The sequence below is a fragment of the Colias philodice genome, chromosome 10, assembly GCF_061535455.1.
Source record: "Colias philodice isolate Cphi_HAF_F1 chromosome 10, ilColPhil1 Martin Lab GWU primary, whole genome shotgun sequence".
In the NCBI taxonomy this organism is placed as follows: domain Eukaryota; kingdom Metazoa; phylum Arthropoda; class Insecta; order Lepidoptera; family Pieridae; genus Colias; species Colias philodice.
The window spans coordinates 9,570,235-9,591,186 of record NC_143095.1 but is presented as its reverse complement, the minus strand read 5'-3'; the positions used below and the strand labels follow the sequence as shown (position 1 = coordinate 9,591,186).

The window sequence follows — 20,952 nt, the reverse complement described above, 5'->3', positions numbered from 1 at the left end:
CAAATAATTTTCAACGTTCTTACTTCCTCACCGTTCACACGAATGCGGCGCCTAAAATTTAATAACGGTCATATTATTTGTACATTAAATATTTTAAATTATGGGAAGTTGGATATTATTGAAGGGACGTATGTATTTGCTAGCGTGTTTGTTTCTATAATAATAGTATTTACTCACCATAGATAGAATTTCAAAGCGAATACTTTATATTTATTTAAACTCTATGTAGAGTGAAATGTTGTTACGAAGAATATAACTGATTGCATTTGTAATATTGTTATATTTTTTGTGTTTCACTGTAGCAGTTATTATAAAAAGAAAATACATTAATAATAGATATAAACATATACAACTATATATAATAAAAGATATATACAACTTATTCATTTAAAAACAACTTTACGCTAATCTCATTTTAAAATAATCCGATGGGAACTGTGAAAAAATAACAAGGCTTGTTATTTTTTTACAGTAATAACAAAGAAATCAGGGCATTTTTGACAAGGCAGGTTTGTCCGATTTACTAAACAAGAGGTAATTGTTGCATAACATAAAAGTGAAGTTAAAAATCGCATTAAACGTTCTAAATAGACCACAGACTACAGACCATAGAGTGGCTAGTGAATTGTAGCCGAGTGCATGACCCGTGATGATGAGTCACCCATCCTGACCTCAAAGGATTTGAGACTGTGACTAACTTGAGAAAAAACCCCATTGTTACATGAAATGCACGGTAACTTTTATATAACGAAGTGTTGAAGGCTTTGTTACCGTTTAGAATATTGCTCTATATAGTCTATGGTCTCTTTAGTGCATTTTTAAATACAAGTGTTTATAATCCGATAGTTGTGTCATGTGTGAAAATTGAAGTGGAGACGGTTTTTGTTGCGTTATTGTTTTTTTGGTCTTTTCGAGTTTTCATACAAATACACCAGACCAAGTTTAAATGAATGTAGAATTAAATAAAGTGAAATATGTAATAGATTAGTAGTAAAGTAATTTTTATTGGGAAACCACGCAGGCTAGCTTTAGCGTTGTAACTTGTATAGTAGACCAAGTCATATTATGTAATATAATATGTTTTCTTAATGAGATATAATTTATTTGAATAATATTATAATTTTTGTATTTGAATAAAATCAATAAGTCCTCAGAAATAATCGTAGGTGCTACGACAAACCACGATATTGTATGTTAGTTACTAAAAATTTAATTGACATGCACTTTAACCTCCATTCTAACAATGGATTTTAATGTTTATCGCAAGACAATAAGATCCATTTTAGAAATTTCAAACTTTATTGACTATTTGTTCTCACACGTCCTACACCGTTTTTACGACGCCTAATTTTGAAAAGTTCAAATGGCTTAAGTTTTATGACTATAAATTATTCATTTATGGGTTCTGTATTTCACAAGTGCGAATGTGTGAAATATTCTACGAAACCTTTTACGAGCTTTAATGACGTCAACTTTGGGATTGACGCTGAAGTTTCGTTTTTTTAAGTAGGTATAGTAAAAAGGGATACTTATTTCAATGGTTAGTTACCTCTATGTATTTAATTAGATACCTCATAAGACCTATACGAAATTATTGTTTAACAAAGGGCCGATTTTTCAATGCTTGGATAAAACTTATCCATCCAATAAATAATTACACGATAATATTAACATGTCACGTAAACTGTCAAATACGGGCAATTAGAATACGTTTTTAAAATGGTAGTTTTTTACATTATTCGACGAATAAGTTTTATCCAAGCATTGAAAAATCGACCCTTAAATGAACAATAATTATTTTTTATTATGTAAACAGCATTTGGCCATAGTTGGCCATATATTTGTCAAGATTGTCAAATATTATAAAATTCTGAACATTATAATAAAAAGATTCGCTTCACTGAAATGTGCACTTACGTTCTTTCTCTCCTAAGCTTCGTAATATTGAGGCATGAATTGTAATAGCGTAACTTTAATCTGATAATCTTGGAGAGGTGTGGGAAACGCATCGATGCAAGACGGCCAAGTAGAACGATCTAATAAAGACGGTGTAAGGTTGATTCATATTTGGATGTACGATTTGCTTTCTATATAATATTAACATATATGAAAATTAAGCATCGAAGAATGGCTGTAAAATTGAAAAGCTCGTTTTGGCAATTCTACCCGCATAAGGTATGGGTACAGTAAATTCGCGGTTAAAATTTTTATCAATTTTGTTAAGCTTTGTACATTGCTTTGTTGATGTTTTGTTAGAATGTATGAACATATTCAAAATAATTTCTGTTATTAGAGTAATATAATTATTTTTGCATGTGATTGCATTTACTTCTGCTCTAAAAAGTAGATAGTATGCGCACCTAACTAGCCTTCTTTTAAAATACGAAATACGTTGGCCACAGACCATTCTAATTACTTTCATGCTTTACATGTATCACAGAAAGTGTACTTGTCGTAAATAGACAGACAACTTCAACAACAATACTAGAAAAGGGCAAAATCAATTGTATCTATATATTTATGGTATCGAGAGGAGTGTGGGATCGTGGTCGCCTAACGCTTCCCGTCTTACGATTTTTATATTGTGGTTACTTTAGTACTAAACCTATGTGAAAATGTTCTTACCAAATGCTTGGTGTTTGGTAATAATTGATTTTATTGTTTTCGGTTATGGTGAAAAAATAAACATTTTATACCTACTTAAGGGTGCGTATAAAGCAAAATTACCAATCTTCTATTAGATGATACGTGTAATATTCAAGACCAAATCTAAAAAATAAAATATATATCAAACTAGATGATATGTTCAACGATTCTGTTTAATGAAAAACATAAAATATTAAAATTTACTCCATAAAAAAAAATCACCAAGTTAGCTCTAATTTTCACACTTTTACGTTTTCTACTTGACATGGTAATACTTATTATGATTTTTTTTTCATAAACAATTATATTAAAACATTTGCAAGATATTTGTCAGAGCATATTGTGTAATTACTTTTAGTTTTGGTTTTATCTGCGATAAACCACTTTTGGCGCTCTTTTTTCTCGAGATAAACGTTTGGTTTTGTCACGATAAAAGTGGTTTATCGCAGATAAAACCAAAACTAAACTATATAAGTATTTATTTAAAAATTATGTATGTATGTTTATCAGCCATCTGGTTTCCATAACACAAGCGAAAGCTTAGTATGGGATCAGATTGTGCCGTGTGTGAAAATTGTCTTGAAAGTTATTTATTTATATATTGAATCTTTTAACAAAGAAATACTCTTACTCTTAGCCACAGATAAGATATAAAGTATATGTAGTAGTAAGCTAGCTATTGAAAAACATCATTAGAATAAGTTCAGCGCCTGCCCTATGATGCTGTCTCACGGAAAAAACAGTTACAAACTAATTAAAGAAGTGATATGCAAATGCTTCGTGCAATTAAAACCTATCGTTGGTAGCTTGTTTATTAAGTGTGTGAACGTATAAATAACGAAAGTGTCCTCTTTTTATATCGCTTTTGATTTATAACTAACACTTTGGTTTTGATCGATTGATTTATGGAAAAAAGTGCATTCGTACGGTCTTCTACAAAAACCGACATATAAAATTTAAACATCTTCATTTGATCAATCCTTTGTATTCATAAAATTATTTCTGAGATAATAGAAATTACTTTCTTATCGGAGAAAATTACGTATCGATTATGATATTATATTAGACTAATCAAATCAATAAACAATTAGGGCCCAAAACAAGGTCTACTTTTTTGACCTCAAAGTTTTCTATATATTTTCTATATCTAACTAAGAGTATTTTAAATAAACTTTATTTTTATATAATGAATATATTTTATTATATCCCGTTATATAAAACCTGAGGGTCCCGTTGGTCTCCATGGATGGGTTGCGTCTTCCGAGATGCAAGTGAGCACCGTGAGAAATATAGGCCAGTCTCGCATCAAAGAATTCCTTCCGGGTTCCGACTTCCTATTTAATAATACAATTCAATTATATATAAACTTATGAAATATCTGTATTCTTAAAGTTATACAAATAAAATAAAATTGAAGGTTTGATATTTCACAGTACTTATTGATTGTAGTGTTTATTACTGCTTGCTGAAAGTGTCCGTCAGCTCTGTTTACAGATAGAGTAATATCTAGACTACATTTTCATTTTGAAAAACTATTAATACAGTAAAAGTATAAAACTAGTAAAATAATATAGAGCTAAGTCGCCGATATTAGCCATGTATCAGCAATTTAAATTAAAAACCTCAAAACTTAATAGTATAAACACTAAACACCTATGTATTTATTAATGCTAATTTTCACTAACGCATCCGATCATTCACTTCTAAAATGCTATGGTTCAACAAAGAGTACCCATAAATTATTGATCGCGTGTTACATAATCATTTATTCCAGTTTTTATCAAATGTCTAGACTTGATTTCGAAGCGTTTATGTTTTATGTGCATTTGTAACCCATCGTTACGTGTGCGAGAGACATATATTATTAACTGATTTAATTGATTATAAACACGTAGAAATGTTTACAAAATTCATGAATGAATTGAGTGCCTTCATTCTGATGGAGATCTAATATGCATAGGCTTCCATTTTATTGTAAGAATTATTTCACTCGAAATAAACATCAACAGGATGATGATTATACAGTCTTTTCTAGAAATTGCAGTCGTACTTAAATAAAGTATATTTCTCTCTACTAAGTATTGGTCTATAAACATATTTCCTAATACTTTACTATGCAATAAGCAAAAGCCTCTTCCTGTATGAAATTTAATTACGTTTTTTAGTTAAAAAGTGAATGACGATAACAGTTGCGAAATAAACGTGGGAATATTGCTGTCTCTGATCATGTCAAAGTTAAACAGAAGTTGTTATAGTAAGAGAACAATGGATGGAGCCTTATTGAGGATTAATGTTTATCAAAACAAAATTCCACTACGTCGTTGAATGATGAACACTAAGGGAAGAAATTATCTTCTTTTTATTTAAAAAAAATGAATCCCAAAATGTGTTGGTAAGCGCATAACTTGAGAACGGCTGAACCGATTTCGTTAATTCTTTTTTTATTATATTCCTTGAAGTACGAGGATGGTTCTTACGTAGAGAAAACGTAAATATGTACCACGGGCGAAGCTGGGGCGGACTGCTAGTTCCTAATAAATGTATAGCTATTTAATATTACTATTAACTTACAGATAGGATTAGTCCAATCTGTATTTTAGATATATAGACATAATAATGTAATGTGATCATGTGTGTAAAATTTTGCGCCTGTAAATTTTGTTTAGCTGGAAACGTTGAAAAGGAAAAGTTGAAGTGAGTTGAGTGAAAACGTTGCGTTAAAAAGTCGTAGGCGTTATTATTTCAACATCTTTAAAAACTTTGTATGAATATACAATGTTACATACAGATACAATATTTGCATTCAAGTTTATTTGCATACTATTATGTCTGGCTTCCTTGTTCTGCTTCTGCGATATTAATCTCATACATAGGTAAATATATGAACTCTATACATCTCTATACCGAATAAATATCTATCTATTATTTTATATTATCAATTTTAGAGACTTTAAAAATATACCGATAATTAGCTATATTTCAATCAAGACTAAATTTACATTACATTTTATTTGCATTTCATTATTTGAATTCAATTACTTGCAATAGGCTTTTCTAAAAAAAAAAAGTTACAAAAACTAATTCAGTTTCTGTACTGTCAGAAAATATTTCGAAAGAGGTCTCTACCTCTTTCAATATATTTTCTCCAGACCATATAACCTACAGTATTTCAATTTGAATACATGAAAAGATATCAAACCAAATTTAAAAAAAGTTTGGTTGTTGACATGTAGGTACATAAACGTGGATCAGACAAGATCACATGAGGAGACTTTCTAACGGGTCTATTTGGGCTATTACACTATTTATCCCAAAAACTGGTTTGGTTTTACTACGGCTTACTATAATTTAAACATGAAAGTATGATAATCAAAACTCTACCTTAAAAACTGGTAATACCTTATTTTTCGTTGGTTGTTCCTTGGTGGAACCTTTCAGTTGGCGGGAAAGAAATTAAAACTGGTTTCCACGTACGTGTTTGTTTGGATAGTGGCTTGACCAATATAGTAGGCCTAGTAAATTTAAATAGATACTATGCTGGTGTCCCTTTTGATGTTAATAGACTAATAAGAAAAGCAGTTTAACTACTTAAAAAAACTGTTATAAATATACTTTATGTTATATTTCAGTATTTTGTTATCTATAGTGATAAAATGGTTGTAGAATTTCTTTTAACAAAAACCTTAGCGATTGTATCTAGTTTTATGCATTCATAGTTCATAGCAGTTATTACTGAGTTGCCTGAATTTTATTTCGGAGTTGTTTGAATAAATTAACTAACGAATACAATATTTGTAGAGCAAGGGCAATATATTTTTATCTCGTGTTCTCAAAACCGACGAAGGTTCTTGATTAGTAGCGTCGTTTATTTTAATGTATTATAGAAAGAATTCATTAAATTCGAAGCCTATATCCAACAAGCCTTTTATATTTTTTTTAATCTTTATTATATATCAGTTAAATATTTCTTATTATACTAAGAGTATGTAATGTTTCCCTGTATGCATTTTTTATTTATGTTCTTTTAAGTAAAATACGTCGATAAGTTTACTTTAGAATCGCCTTTACTATTTGGCTTTTTTGCCTAACTATATTTAACAAGGAAACAAAAATATCTTTATTAATAAAATAAATGTAAGATAAAACAGATATATAGGCGTAAATCATTTTAAATATGAATAAATTCAACAAAAGATATCACGAAATCGCAAGGTGCAATATAAACTTGATATCTTTTTTACCATCTTTTCGTCTGCAAAGCCAGGATCTCCCCTCGCAAGATCACCGACAAAAGTTTTTATTCACCACCTGCTATAAAGGTACAAAAAATGTTTTAGTTATGTTTTTTCTTTGCATACAAGGATGTGCCTTATCAATACTATTGAGTTCAATTCGTCGTCATTGTTTGTTAACAATGACGAATTTTACACGGAAAAAGAAATCCCACACTACCTATTTACCTGTACCTATTCATATATGGTACATTTTAATTGATAATTTTATATTATATGCTGTAGTTTAATTGCTACATGGTGTCTTAAATAATATTTATGAATAATATATTTAGAATAGTTTGTAGATCACGTCTACATAATATAAGGAGAGATTACGAGTCCAAACATCATTTATAGCCAGTATATTTTTGTTTTACATTGATGCTACGAAACAACTTCGCGCCCAATCTTTATCCCATGGGCACAGCCATGGGCTTACACAAAATGGCCGCTCAAAAGCCTTCGAAGTTCGACCGCATTCGAACCATGGAAAACATTAGTTCGATATTCCGCCGCGCGGCGCTAGCGTCGCGACAGCGTACGCGCATCACACTCCCACGTAGATCCACTTTGTAAACACGGCTATAGTGCGCTTTCCCAGAAATATATGGATTTTCATCAACATGTTAGTGTTGTGACTTAATGTGTGGTGATAAGGATTCATAATGACAAAGGCGAAAGTGAATCGGAACAGTGCTCTCTATCATAGCGCGAAGGTATGTTTTTAATTGTTTTTTAATGATTAATGAACGATTCATGAATGAAAAAATCTTATTTAGAAGTAATTTTGTTATCGAATAAAAGCAGAGATAATCGATTTACAATTTATTTCAAAATAATCTCAAAATAGGAAAAATATTTAGCGGAAAACAAAGATTGAATTGCCCTAACAAGCCTTAATGTTATGAAATAGCAGTTACTGTTATAATTGTATATAGAGCAAGTTTTCAAAACTTTTTTAAAAGTAAATTTAAAATATAGCGTTGGCTAGTTTGGCTCGGACTGAACCGGTCCTCGAAGGCTTTTGAATCCAGATTTTCTTCCCCTCCCGAACCTTTCTGGCTTTTGTTCCATTTGAAATAACGAAACTACCTTGCTCTTTATATACTAAATATAAATTTTCAATATTATATAATGGTAATAACAGTTGAAGCCATAAGTCACATAATAAGGCTCTACAAAAGAAAATATACCACATAAACACTATTTAACTTAACTTCATCTTTACTATTTATTATGTTTACTTGTTAATTAACTATATTTTAAGACTATCCACAGAATAAAATATAAATTCAGTTAAATTTCACAAAAAATGCAGTCTACTCCAACTCTCCTAAAAAGGGTCATCATGCGATCAAAAGACATCAACGACCAAGGAAAGAGAGGACACTACATTTTCAATGCGTAAAACAGAGACGGATGTAAATGAATAAATATATTTTGCTGTAGTTGTTTGTGTGTAATTGTAGACCGGGATTTCGAACACAGGTACATGGTCAGGTAGCCACGGTTGGCCGGTCCCCCCAATTATAGGGATGCGTTGTAGGCAGCTTTTGTGAAGGCTCGCTAAGTTTAGGGCTCGTTTCGGGTAGTGGACCCCAATGATGCGTAAATCTTTATAGGTTAAAGACGATTTATTAGGCTGTTTTTGATTACAGCTAATTTGTTAATCGAAAAAGTTTGGGGCTACTTGGTAGTATTAAATCAAGAATTATGACAGTGTTTGTATAATTCATACAATAATAGCTCAATCTAAATAAATTGCAGATCTGAAAGCATATAATAATAGCTGATAGATAATAATAATATATGCTATATATGATGTACAAATACTCCATCTCAATTAGACCTTGTGTAAACGCAATAGACATCTTCACATCAAGCAATATCCGGCATGAGATTTATAATATTCCCAGGATTATATAAGATTTCTAGTAACAGTGTCATATGTACGTAATGATTACACGAAGCGTAATTAATCGTTAACGTACACGGTTAGATTTCCCACTATACAACATAACTCTTAAAGATTAAATAAAACTAATAATAATAAAGTTTTATAATATAAGTTTAAATATAATAAAGTTTTTCACTTCAAAAAAGATTTCTCTTTTAAGATTAAGTTTGGTTCTAACTTCTAGGCATAGATAATATTAAATTATAACATAACATAATTGTATACGGTTTGAGATACCCTAGTCACGCTCATGTACCTAATTTGGCGGGAAACATACAGTTATATTATTACAATATCTTTGAAGCCTATTCCTATTCATCTCATAAAAAACAAGAAGATTAAATAGGTTTTAATTAAAACGCAGATAATTTGTTCCATCTCATATTATTAATTTGACAATCATAATATTTATAAATTAGCTTTCTTACTCATAATTATTCAAAATTCAATACACGATCTTGCGTCATTTGTCATACATGAAGTACCTACCTACTTACCACTAACATATATTTGTTAATTATCATTACTACAACATACTAATTACTATTCTAAACTAATTATTTTAAGGTTCACATTCGCTTGCAGCGTAAAAATAATTAGTCCTTCGAGCCTATAATATTCCATCGTTATTTAATAGCAGAGTCTAGTGTATTAGATGTGAGTAAAAAGTATATTAGCTAAGATAAAACAGTTCTGAGAACGTGACCACAGCAGAACCGGTTTCGGCCGTTCGCCTCTTTCACCCGACTTTTGATTTGTCTGAATTATAGACCAACACGAAATAGATAGGCGTAATTATGAATTTAGAGGCTTTCAGTTCACGCGTGTTATGTTGAGTATATTTAATTGGGCTAATGAAGATTTTGAGAAACACGTGCATTTTGTAATGGGATTTTGGTACTTCCAGTTGCTTTATTGTTGCGATTTTCATTTATACTTGTCTCATGAAATCGAAAATCGTCCGTCTGGCCGTTTAATGTGTGTTTATAATTTTATCTTTATATACGCATAATAATTATATCAAACCAATCATACCCTTTTAAAATATGTAATAATGAAAGTTGAACAAAAGCTCGTGTCTCCGTGGGGTGCGTACAAATGGCAAAATAAATAGTCTCTTCCTGTAATTTTGAGCGATTCTTATGCTTGTGATGTTTGACTATGTTGATGTGTGAAGCAAAACAACTCCTTACTCTCTTCTTAAATACTTATTTGTTAAAGAGAAACGTGTTTATTATTTACATAAAATATAAAGTCACTTTTAAACATCAAACAGTCGTATCATTTTTCACTCATTCATTTGTCTACTAATTAAAACCGTGGGAAAAGCCTTAAATTGATTTCAAAGATTTCCAAGTACAGACGCTTACCGAAGTATCTTTGTTTCAAACTTTGAAGCATTTTGTATATTTTTTATGATTATTTTACAAGTATGCGTTGTATCTTGACATTTTGTCTGCACATCTGTACCTACTTATTTTGCAATGCAGTACTCTTTATGAAATTATGACGAAACGTGTATAACAAGTTTGTAAAATTACTAACTGGGGATTTTAAAACTTTTCTTATTTGTACCAAATTGCTACTACAGTAAAGTGTTCCTAAATATGGTGTAAAATATAATGAATGACTCCATTTTGCATCATAATAACCAATTAAATTTATGCGGCTCTATTTAACTTACAAGAAGTTGAATCAACGCTTTTATAACAATTAAAATCTTTTTTCTACAACTCTAGTATCGTATTAGTTAGCACTCTTTAGTCACAGTCCAGCAAACCAGCAATCAGCTAATTGTTATTAAACAAGACGTTGCTCAACTTTACTGTTAGACAAAACCATTAGTAGTTCTGAGTCTCATATGTTAGCTTTTGATTTCTTGTGTTTTCAAGCGTGACTGTCACGGTGTACATTACCGGTTAAACGAAACACTATTTTCGACTGTGTCCCCTTGTATTAAGGATCAAAAGAAGTGATTAGAATGTAAGATGGTCGTGAACACGTGCAATTAGTATATGTAATTGAATGTAAATAGCTTCACATTCAATGTCTTGATATTGAATGCTGGTTTGGAATAACTAGAGCATGCTTATTTTTCACCACTTTGAATCATGTGTTTAACAAAGGCAACCTGTGGTCCAACCCAGTAGAGGGAAACCAACGGATGTAGTTTATTTACTATTTACTTTTATGTAGAGATTCGTAGGAATATTAAGGAAATTAGCAAACCAATAAAAATATGTAATATTTTTATATTATAGGTATATATAGTACTTACATTTTTAATTATAATGCATGTTGAAAAATCCTCGAAGGATCATGTGCTTTGTTTGTAAAGTATATTTAGATTTGAATAGCATATAATATGGTTTATATAACAAAATAAATATTGTTAATAGGATTGTGTATTAAACCGTTGAATCGTCACAAAATGCAAAACATATTGGGCACTTCCGTAGGGGAAGTGAACTATCCATATTATGATTTAAATCAGTTTCCGTTTATCAATGTTGTGGTTTTGATATAAAGATAATCAAACATCACCGGGTCGACTTGTTTTGATTTTTCTATATCCTATTAATATTATAAATGCGAAAGTTTGTGAGGATGTGTGGGTGTGTGTGTGTGTTTGTGTTTGTTACCTCTTTCACGCAAATACTACTGAACCGATTACAATGAAATTTAGCACACATATAGAGGGTAACTTGGATTAACACATAGGATAGGTTTCATCCCGGAAATCCCACGGGAACGGGAACTATGCGGGTTTTTCTTTCAAAACGCGGGCGGAAAGCTAGTTACTTATAAATATGACTTACAAAACACAATTAATCTTTAAAAGCAATGTTTCGGAATCAACGGACACTTAAATTAGTGGTCTGGTAAACATCCAAAAAGTTTAATGTCCATCCCTAAATACAGTATCTACACGCTTTTCACACATATACACCAATTGAACTTATTCCCAAAGAAACCGATACCCTTCCCACGATAGCCAAGAAGCGTCAAATCGAGAATACACTCACAAATTAATATAATCGCATCACTGCACTCCCTAGTATAATAAAAACGTGTAAACTGACCCTTCTCTTGTTCTTATATGTTTTAATTGCAGTTTAGTACATAAGAAACGAATCAGCATAAGCGGTCAGTTGTAATGGCGGTGAAGAGATTTATGGCGGGGAAAACTGAAAAAGTGTGATGAATTTATGTGTTATTGTAATTTGTTTGGTTGTTAATTAGTACTTTTTGCTTTATATTGGAATGATTTAATGGGTAGTTTTGAAATACATATTCTCGATATGAAAAGTACCTGATTTTTGACGAAAAGTTACTATTAAAAGTTACTATAAAAATATTCTAGCATAGGAAATAATGTTATGTACATATTTTGTAGATTATTTACGAAGAAACTGAAGTAATTATCAATTTTTATATGTCTTTATAGCTTCGTGTTTATAATATTAGTGTCAAGGAATAATTGTATGTTATCAAGTCGAAAATATTTAAATGATTGAACATACTGATGTAATGAAGATTGAATACTTAATTCTAAGAACGCGTAGGCGTAAGCCGTGTGAATTCTCGCATGATTTATGCAAATACATATAATTACAATTTATAGGTAAATATATGGCACGGATATGCAAATACTTTTTGCCCCTCTATTTGCTGTTTTCTGAGGAAAAATAGTTATTATGGTTGTAAAATTTTATACCATAGTGCTTTTTGCGAGAAATCGATTGATCAATATACCGTGAAACTATGACTAAATTTTATCAAGTTATTTAAGAATATCGATGCTTACCTACTTATTTTTAATTTATTCTAACTATGAAACATTGAATTCATTAGATGGTGTGCTGTTATATGTTGTTTGTAATAGAATTGAATCAATTATTTATTCATAATACACATAAGTAGAATTATAACAATATCTTTAATTTATTCAGATTTATTTTATTTTGAATATTATAATCTGTAATTAATAATTATACCTTGTCATACAATATTAAGCTTATGGTGTCAATCGTGACTATGAACGATTAACTATCTAAGAACAATTGTTTACGAATAAAAAAGTCGATTATATTAAGCTAATCTAATAATTAAGCTAGCTAATATTGTAGGAAGATTGTAGGTGTGTTCATAACAAATATATTTTTTCACATACATATATAATACGGATTCAAATAGGAAATTGCATCTTAAACTACAATTTACCTTCTTAAATTACTTTTTATAAAATTTTAAATTTTCAAACAATTTTTGTAGGTTACATTACCTACATAATTTAACTGTTGTAGGAAATAATTATTTGTGCCAATTCAAAAAATGGCCATCTAAGGCAACATTAAAGTTAACAATTTAATAAGTGCCATCAAAGAAGTAGAAGATCATAAATAAATAATTATGTGTACCAGCAATAAAGATAAAAGTACCAGAAGACTGTATAAGTAGCATTTTCTTAAAAAAAAATGTAAAAAGAGCTTTTAAGCTCAGTGTATAAGCTTTTAAATCGTGTGGTCCAAGACTAGTAGTTGTATACGTAGTATATTATTATTAGTCTGTGCTAGTAGCCTACCGTTATGTAGCTGCCGCAAGTCGTTAAACATCTCACATTTTATATGTATGTATGGTACATACGTGCACGTGATTTGAAATTATTTACCTTGTGTTACGGCAAATGCAACAATATTCCTCTTTTATAGAATTGGAAACGGAAAAATATTAGATAAAAAATTAAAAACTGTTAGTGATTCAATACTTGATTGCCGTGAGCTTTTGCTAAAAAATGTTTGAGCTTTTGTTCGTCGCACAAAAGCTCAAAAATGTTTGAAAGGAGATTCATTTTTTTAACCTTACTTGTTACGAAAAAAACAAAATCAATTTTAATTGCCGATTAAGTACTAATTCAAAAAGTGAAGGTGTATTTTGCTTTTGCTTTGGACTGAATTATTCATCAATTTTATATACAATAGGCTCGTCAAATCTTTTGTAGTTCTAACGAATTGAAATCCGATAATTTATAATATTATTCAGTTATGAATACGTGTCACTATAAAATAAAATTTATGTCCTTTGTGATATTTCATATTTAGTGATATTTCCATATTTTATAATGCTTTTTTAATCACGATATGCAAACAAATATCAAACGGTTATTATGGTTATTATATACCTATTGACTTTTAACACATTTATCAAAAGCCTGGTACACACACACACATATACATACACACACATTATTGACATGTCACATATTATGTGCTATAGCTGTGTAGCTATAGCACACATGGAAAAGTTCATCTTTGCCTTGTAAATTGTTGTTTAAATACGTTTTTGGGATTTGTTTGCTCTTTGATAAAGACATTGTTGCCGATAAAAGATTCAAAGAAGGAAGATAGTTTGAGTAAACATTTGTTTAAAGGACTTTTGTATTATTTGGTTACTTTAAAATTCAAATTTGTTATCACCTTCAATGTATGCGGGACGTATTTAAGTGAAATAATTTCAATACGGGCTGTTGATATGTTTTATTACCTAATAATACCTAAAAAAAATAAATACGTATTGAGGACTTCCTCTTTTTTCTGTGTGAATACTTTTAACTGAAAACTATTCACACTTCCGAACTCTATATATGTATATATAAACATATAATAATTGTAACTAAAGATACCATAGAACTAAGTATACGCCTTACTTTATAGGTAAAGAAATAATTTTTGCACCCAAAAACAATTAAGTATCAATCCATATAATATCACATACAGATTTTACAATACGTTCTTATACACAGCATATACCATGTATCAGTATGTGATAAAGACTAAATATCGTAATAAGATTTGTGTATAAGGCTTTACCGGTGGATGCGCATCTGTTATCCTTCCGCTAGGTTATCCGGATGAGGTTAAATGCAATATCTTGTTCATTGTTTATATTACCTAATGGGTTATTGAATTTATTCGTATAATACTTATCTTTGCAGTTATGGCGTTTGATAGGCAATCAGGGGATTACCCAGAAAGGGTTATCCCCTGATTGTCTATCAAACGTAATTCAAATATAATTTGAATTTGAATTACACTTACGACTTAAAGCAGTATTAATTCCAGTGTATGTAATATAGTTCTATTTAGCTTATCCGTCAGTTAAGCTTACAAAAGATGTATGAAAATATCCTTCAGATAAAATAAAAGGTAATGTATGAAATTGACCGTAAAAAGGTGTTAATATAAAGTAATATGGTATCAGAAACCGGCCCTGACTCTTTTTAAAAACACGTCCTATTTATCACACTTCAAATCCAAAAAAAGTTACTATATCCAGCAAAAGTAACCACAAAGTTAACATCTTTTGACTGTCACATACCATTAATTATTTTAATGTCTATTCGTATGGTTATCACATAAATATAGTACTGTCCTATTAATGTTATTTACAATATGAAAAAAATCGCGATTATCTTTGGAGCATCTGCTTAAACGGGTTGGATGCACCTGTCGACCAGACGCCAAAACAATCGGCAAGCAGGTGAAACAAACGCTATGATCATTTGGTGAATAATTTCAATAATAATAATACACATACTGTATGTACGAATGCAATAATTAATAGAGCGTACAATTTCATAAGTACTTACATCTTATATTGATCTTGTTGAGGTAACTGGGATACTAGAAAACAGACAACTTTTTTATAAATGAATGGATCGAACTTTAGTAAATTAAGGTGACATTTTAAAGGCCTTAAAATGTTTGTGGACAGCAAAAGGGATTTTGTGTATGACTCTTATATGGTATTGCAATTTCAGGACAAAAATGGTCTTATTCTTGTGTCATATCATGACTGTTGTAATGTTTTCTGCTTAGAGATAAAATCAATGTTTTGTTGTGGTTTTATTCTAAAGTCTAAAATCTACATTAATTTTTATCATTCGCTTTGCAATCTGTCACATAACATTACTTAGAACACGAGTGTGTTTTTTGTTATAATATTTGTAATTATTTGTCATGCGTTGTTTATAGCGTTAAAAATGTAAAGTAATTTTAGAAAATCATATGTTTTTAGTAACTGCCTGACATATATATTTAAATTAATGCGGTTTTTACCACAAACGGTATTTATGCATATCTTTCAGATGACCTAACCTTTAAAACTTTTTTGCAAAGGATAAACTGGTTTAAAATTGATGGAACGGATTCATTCGTGTAGGTGTTGCAGGAAATGTGTAGGAGTACTATTGAATAAAATACGTGATACAGTTTATAATATATTGAGGCACTTCGATTGATTTTTAATTGAATTTATCTTATGGATATCGATAAATCGCGTTTAAGAAATCAAAATTGCATTACATAACTGTTTACGTGGTTAAAGTAAATGTTGATTGACTGTTTTGTTTTAGGTTACGTCAAAAATTAAGTCATTAGTATCCGAAAAACTTTGCCATTTTTAACAAATTAATTAAGTTATTAAACATATTTTTAAAAGCTCCATCTTTAAAATATTCATTATTCGTGTTTAGAAAACGTTCGTAAATAGGCTGGGGTGATGCATAACTTGTCAATACATTATAGGTAGCTTATAGGTAGTTAATTTTTTGCAGTGTCATATGTTGCCTGCACCTGACGTGAAACGTGCCTTCGTTTTTAGTAACTAAATAATCCAACCGTTACTTAGATGGTGCAACATTTGTATTAGTTAAAGAAATAACGCACCTGTGATACTTGTAGGTATCAGTATTCAAATGAGCTTTGGAGTTTTACTTGCTTAGCTTTGTATGAAATCAAAAGATAAGCTTATCGAAAGAAGAAATGCTTTTTGATTCGTCGAAATCGCATTTCTTCTTCTATAATAATATGATATTGTGAACAGGGCATGGCTCTACCTGGGATATGGGCGTTAAATATTGATAAAATGCACACAGAATTAATAAAGTAATTAAATACAAAATATAATCAATACACATACATGATACAACAACAAAAAGTGAGTTCACATGGGTAGGCTTTGACTGATTAATAACATACCATTTGTCATTTCAGTACATACTTTCTTAATACGTATGTTCTTAGAAATTGCACTGAATTCCCATTAATCCATTCTCATGGCTCATTCATACAAAATGTAACTGTACGTGAGATTATCGGTAAAAAGGAGATTTCTTTTAAACTTTATAAATGGTACGAAACGTGATTTAACTTCACAGCTAATATCGATTATGTGGGACATAATTTAATACGTAACAGTGAATAAGTTGAACCAATGACCTGCTATAAATATCGTTAATGAAGCGAATTAATGACATAGATATAAGATAATTATTGTGACTACACTTTGGTTATCTTAATGTATGGGTAATTAATACCTCTTTTGTGTGGACGTGGGTGATCTGTGAATTAATATGTCATAGGGTACTTAAAAGCTGTAATTCTTTTATTTATGGCTAGATAAAGTATACAATTTACAAAACACAAGTCATAATATCTAGTACAAACTTATGAACAGAACTTTAAAAGCTCTATCTCAGTTTATTAGTATCTTTTTAATACTTACTAAGAATTATGTTATTTTCAGCTCTTTCATTTTGCCCATATTCACGTTGAGTTTCAAAGAATTACCCACAACAATTCTTTAATTTTTAATCCGACTTAGTTCAATTGTATCCAAACTGTTAACAATTTATATGAAATAAGGGTACAATCATTATAGCCGTATAATCCCTTGCAGGTGTTATGGCATCTGGATATCTTCCGGCGAAGCTTTCGCGAGCTGACCGGCCACGCTTGCCTCGGCCCATCCTGTATTTTTTGCGCCCTCAAGGTAAGTAATTGCATCTATTATAAAGTACATACGGCCATATGCCCTAGTTATCGAAATAGGTTAATAATAGACTATTTTAGAATGTGTTTTTGTAAAGATGTTTGTGCTAATACTGTGTTATTTGTAGGTAGCGAAGGTATGGACTTAAATATTGTTTGCTTCGTTCAAACTCAATAAATGTGTCATGATATTATGTGTTACATTGATAAGGTAATTGTTACACGTACACGTAGCAAAACAACTATGAATAACGCAAAAATTAATATAAGTATGTTAACAAAGCGTAACTGATTATAACAAAAATAGTTTATAATAAGTTGTATCTTATTTAAGTTTTCAATAGTAAATTTATAATGAATCATCAATTCAAAACGATTCCAAATCGCAACTTTTCAAAACTTTAAAACTCCACATGAGTTTAAATGTAATCTCAAAATTAGTTGTTGGTACATAGATAGTTATTAGAATATGGTTTTTCGTACCCACGAGGCCTCGACCACGGCAAGCAAACGTGACCTCTCGAACAATACGCTGTTTACCAGGCTCAGGCTCGACCCCAATCATGAACAACTTTCGACACGTCTCGAGAACAAAACGATGACGTTGCTAAAAAGGATTCTAAAATCGTTTAAAGGCAGTGTAAGGAAGATTATATTAAAAATCTATTACTACAGATCGTCACGGCTCTACCTGGGGTAACCCAGAATAAAATGTATATACCTAGATTGATTTAAAATTTATGCGATAAAGGAATCAAATTCTTCTCTTTAAACAATATGCTAAAGACGTTTTAAAGTTCCCCAGAAGTTACCTTGGTTTAATTAAATACTATCCCGCAAACTTGAGATAAAAGGAATATCGTGTATCAAAACTTTTTGGTTTTAAACGTGTGGAAAGTATTATGTTACTTACACGCTATGTTGGATCATTTCTGCGCTCTTTCGGCAATGTTAAATGAAAGTTTTTTGAGCGTAACGTATTGTATGGCAATCTCACCGCAAACCACTCGAAAGGTTATAAAATAGAAGTGGTTACATACAATATATATCTTGCAGTTTGTTAGTTAGAAGTGATTTTGATTTATAATTGAATAAAAACCACTTGCACTTACAATAGTGTTAACAAAGGAAACAAAATGAAATTACCAGGCGAGCATAACCAACACTAGATTCTATCGAACTATAAATAAACCTCACAGATTTACACAAGCATTAAATTACATCTACTTAACTTTTCTTACACCAGAGTTCATCTAACAATTTGAAATTGCATCAAGTTTTTCATGGATGTAATTATGTGAGCGTGTTCCTCTTAAAATAGCTCCTCTATTACGCGATTCGCGACGTTATTCGCATTAAAGTAGACTGGTTTTATAGAAGTGTGTCGTGATTTAGCTGTAGATAGCTATAGGCTATGGCTTAGTCCTTTACCTTGCTCGCTTTATGGTCCTTTGTTAGAGCTGTGTGATAAAGAAATCTTTACGTCTTAGGTTTCAAGAAACGTACAAAGAGGCTTTATCGTTCTAAAGCTCATCATAAATACGGTTGGTAAGCGTTGGACATAATGGCATTTATTTTCTTGTCTTTTTAATCATAATTTAGAAGGGTTATTGGTTATAAATCATATTATAAATTCAAAATTGTATTAAGAAAAAAACGACACTCCATTTTAAATTGACATCATGGCTACGAAATTGACATGAATTGAAAATTTTGTTTTGAAATAGTAGCCGCAGCGTTAAATAATTTTCAGTTGAACTGATTTATTACACACGCAACAATATAATAACTTTATTCGAATACTTCAAACAATTTAAGAAAGTAATTAAAAAGAGAAATAGCGTTTATTTAAATGTTAACAATTGCGTTAGCAAACAGTCGAATGAGTTCATTTAAAATAAACATACATATTTCAGTAGCCTTTACACTGTTTCGACATTCTAAATAAGATGAAAGATATATTTTTGAACACTAACATGTTTATTTACATTTAGCACCATTATTTTGGCAGACAGTAACTGCTGGGTGCTATTAAACCGTGCGTTAAAAATTGAATTTGTCTTGCAAACGAGCTGAGTAAAACTGTGGCTAAAGATTACACAATGCTCAGCTACATTGACCTCCGTATTTGTAGACAATACTGGTCAAATGTTTCAAGTCTTTGAACTATTTAAATGAAAGCTATTAGTCTGCTCTATATCCACTTACCTACTTATTGAATTCATCATCATTATTGCCCTTTTTTGATCCTGTTTTATGCCGCGTATAAGGGTAGGGGAACCTCTCTAATTTTACATACTTAATATAAAAAAAAAAAAAATCCTTTTGCAATGCAAGTTATATACATAGAGACGTCGTATGTATATAGAAACCATTTATACAAGTAGGTACACATTCATTAAATTATCTTATTATATGGATTGCTATAAATATTTAGTATGCATAATGCAACGAGTTATGATAAAATGCATTATGTGAGTATGAACTAACATTTTTCTTAGTAACTACGTGCTATGTGCGTACTAGGTCTAACAATTACCAGAAGCTAGTTACAAAATGCTATGAGATTATTTACGACATAATAAGGCATATATTTGTATGACTTTTATTTATGAGTTAAGACTATAGTTTATCTCAATATTAATTAATTGTAACTTTAAAGTTGAAGATGAACCGCCATAGACTCCTGATCATTTAATTATTTTTGTACGAAAATAGAGACATAATATTGTTGCAATAGTAAAATACATACAATTATTATTTATTTATGATGATCGTGTTAGTATTTATTTTAGACTAGATTTCCGCCCGCGGCTTCGCGCGCGTTTTCAAAAGAAAACCCACATAGTTCCCGATCCCGTGGGATTTCCGGGATAAAACCTATATAATATAAGAATAGATAATCCAGGTTACCCTCTATATGTGTGCTAAATTTAATTGTAATTGGTTCAGTAGTATTTGCATGAAAGAGAAACAAACACACACATCCTCATAAACTTTCGCATTTATAATATTAGTAGGATAGGATAGGATACTGGATAGGATTAAGTAATATGCCAAAAAGCGATGTAGTTATGACTTATATTCAAAGTAGGCATAGAATCACACAAAATTCCGTTGTTCAGAGAGGAATTACTATGTGTGTTATTTCATTCTGGTTTTCGTTATCTCTCTTATGGTTAGGTATTTAGACATGTCTAGACACATTTTGTCGTAAACGTATTAGAGGCTTGTAATATTGCTC

General features: G+C 30.6%; 1 protein-coding gene across 2 annotated transcripts in view; it reads left to right on the top strand.

Annotated features, from left to right (window-relative positions):
* Window positions 1–20,952, top strand: part of ec (ubiquitin specific peptidase echinus) — a 68,989-nt gene that overhangs the window by 24,181 nt on the left and 23,856 nt on the right. Inside the window, exons 1-2 of one of the 2 annotated variants that reach the window (XM_089700166.1) lie at window positions 7,454–7,636; window positions 17,617–17,709. In XM_089700166.1, the coding sequence (XP_089556292.1) occupies window positions 7,586–7,636; window positions 17,617–17,709 (144 nt within the window). In that variant the 5' untranslated portion in view covers window positions 7,454–7,585. Of the gene's footprint in view, window positions 1–7,453; window positions 7,637–17,616; window positions 17,710–20,952 lie in introns of those variants that run through there. The other variant, XM_089700160.1, reaches the window with a different exon arrangement.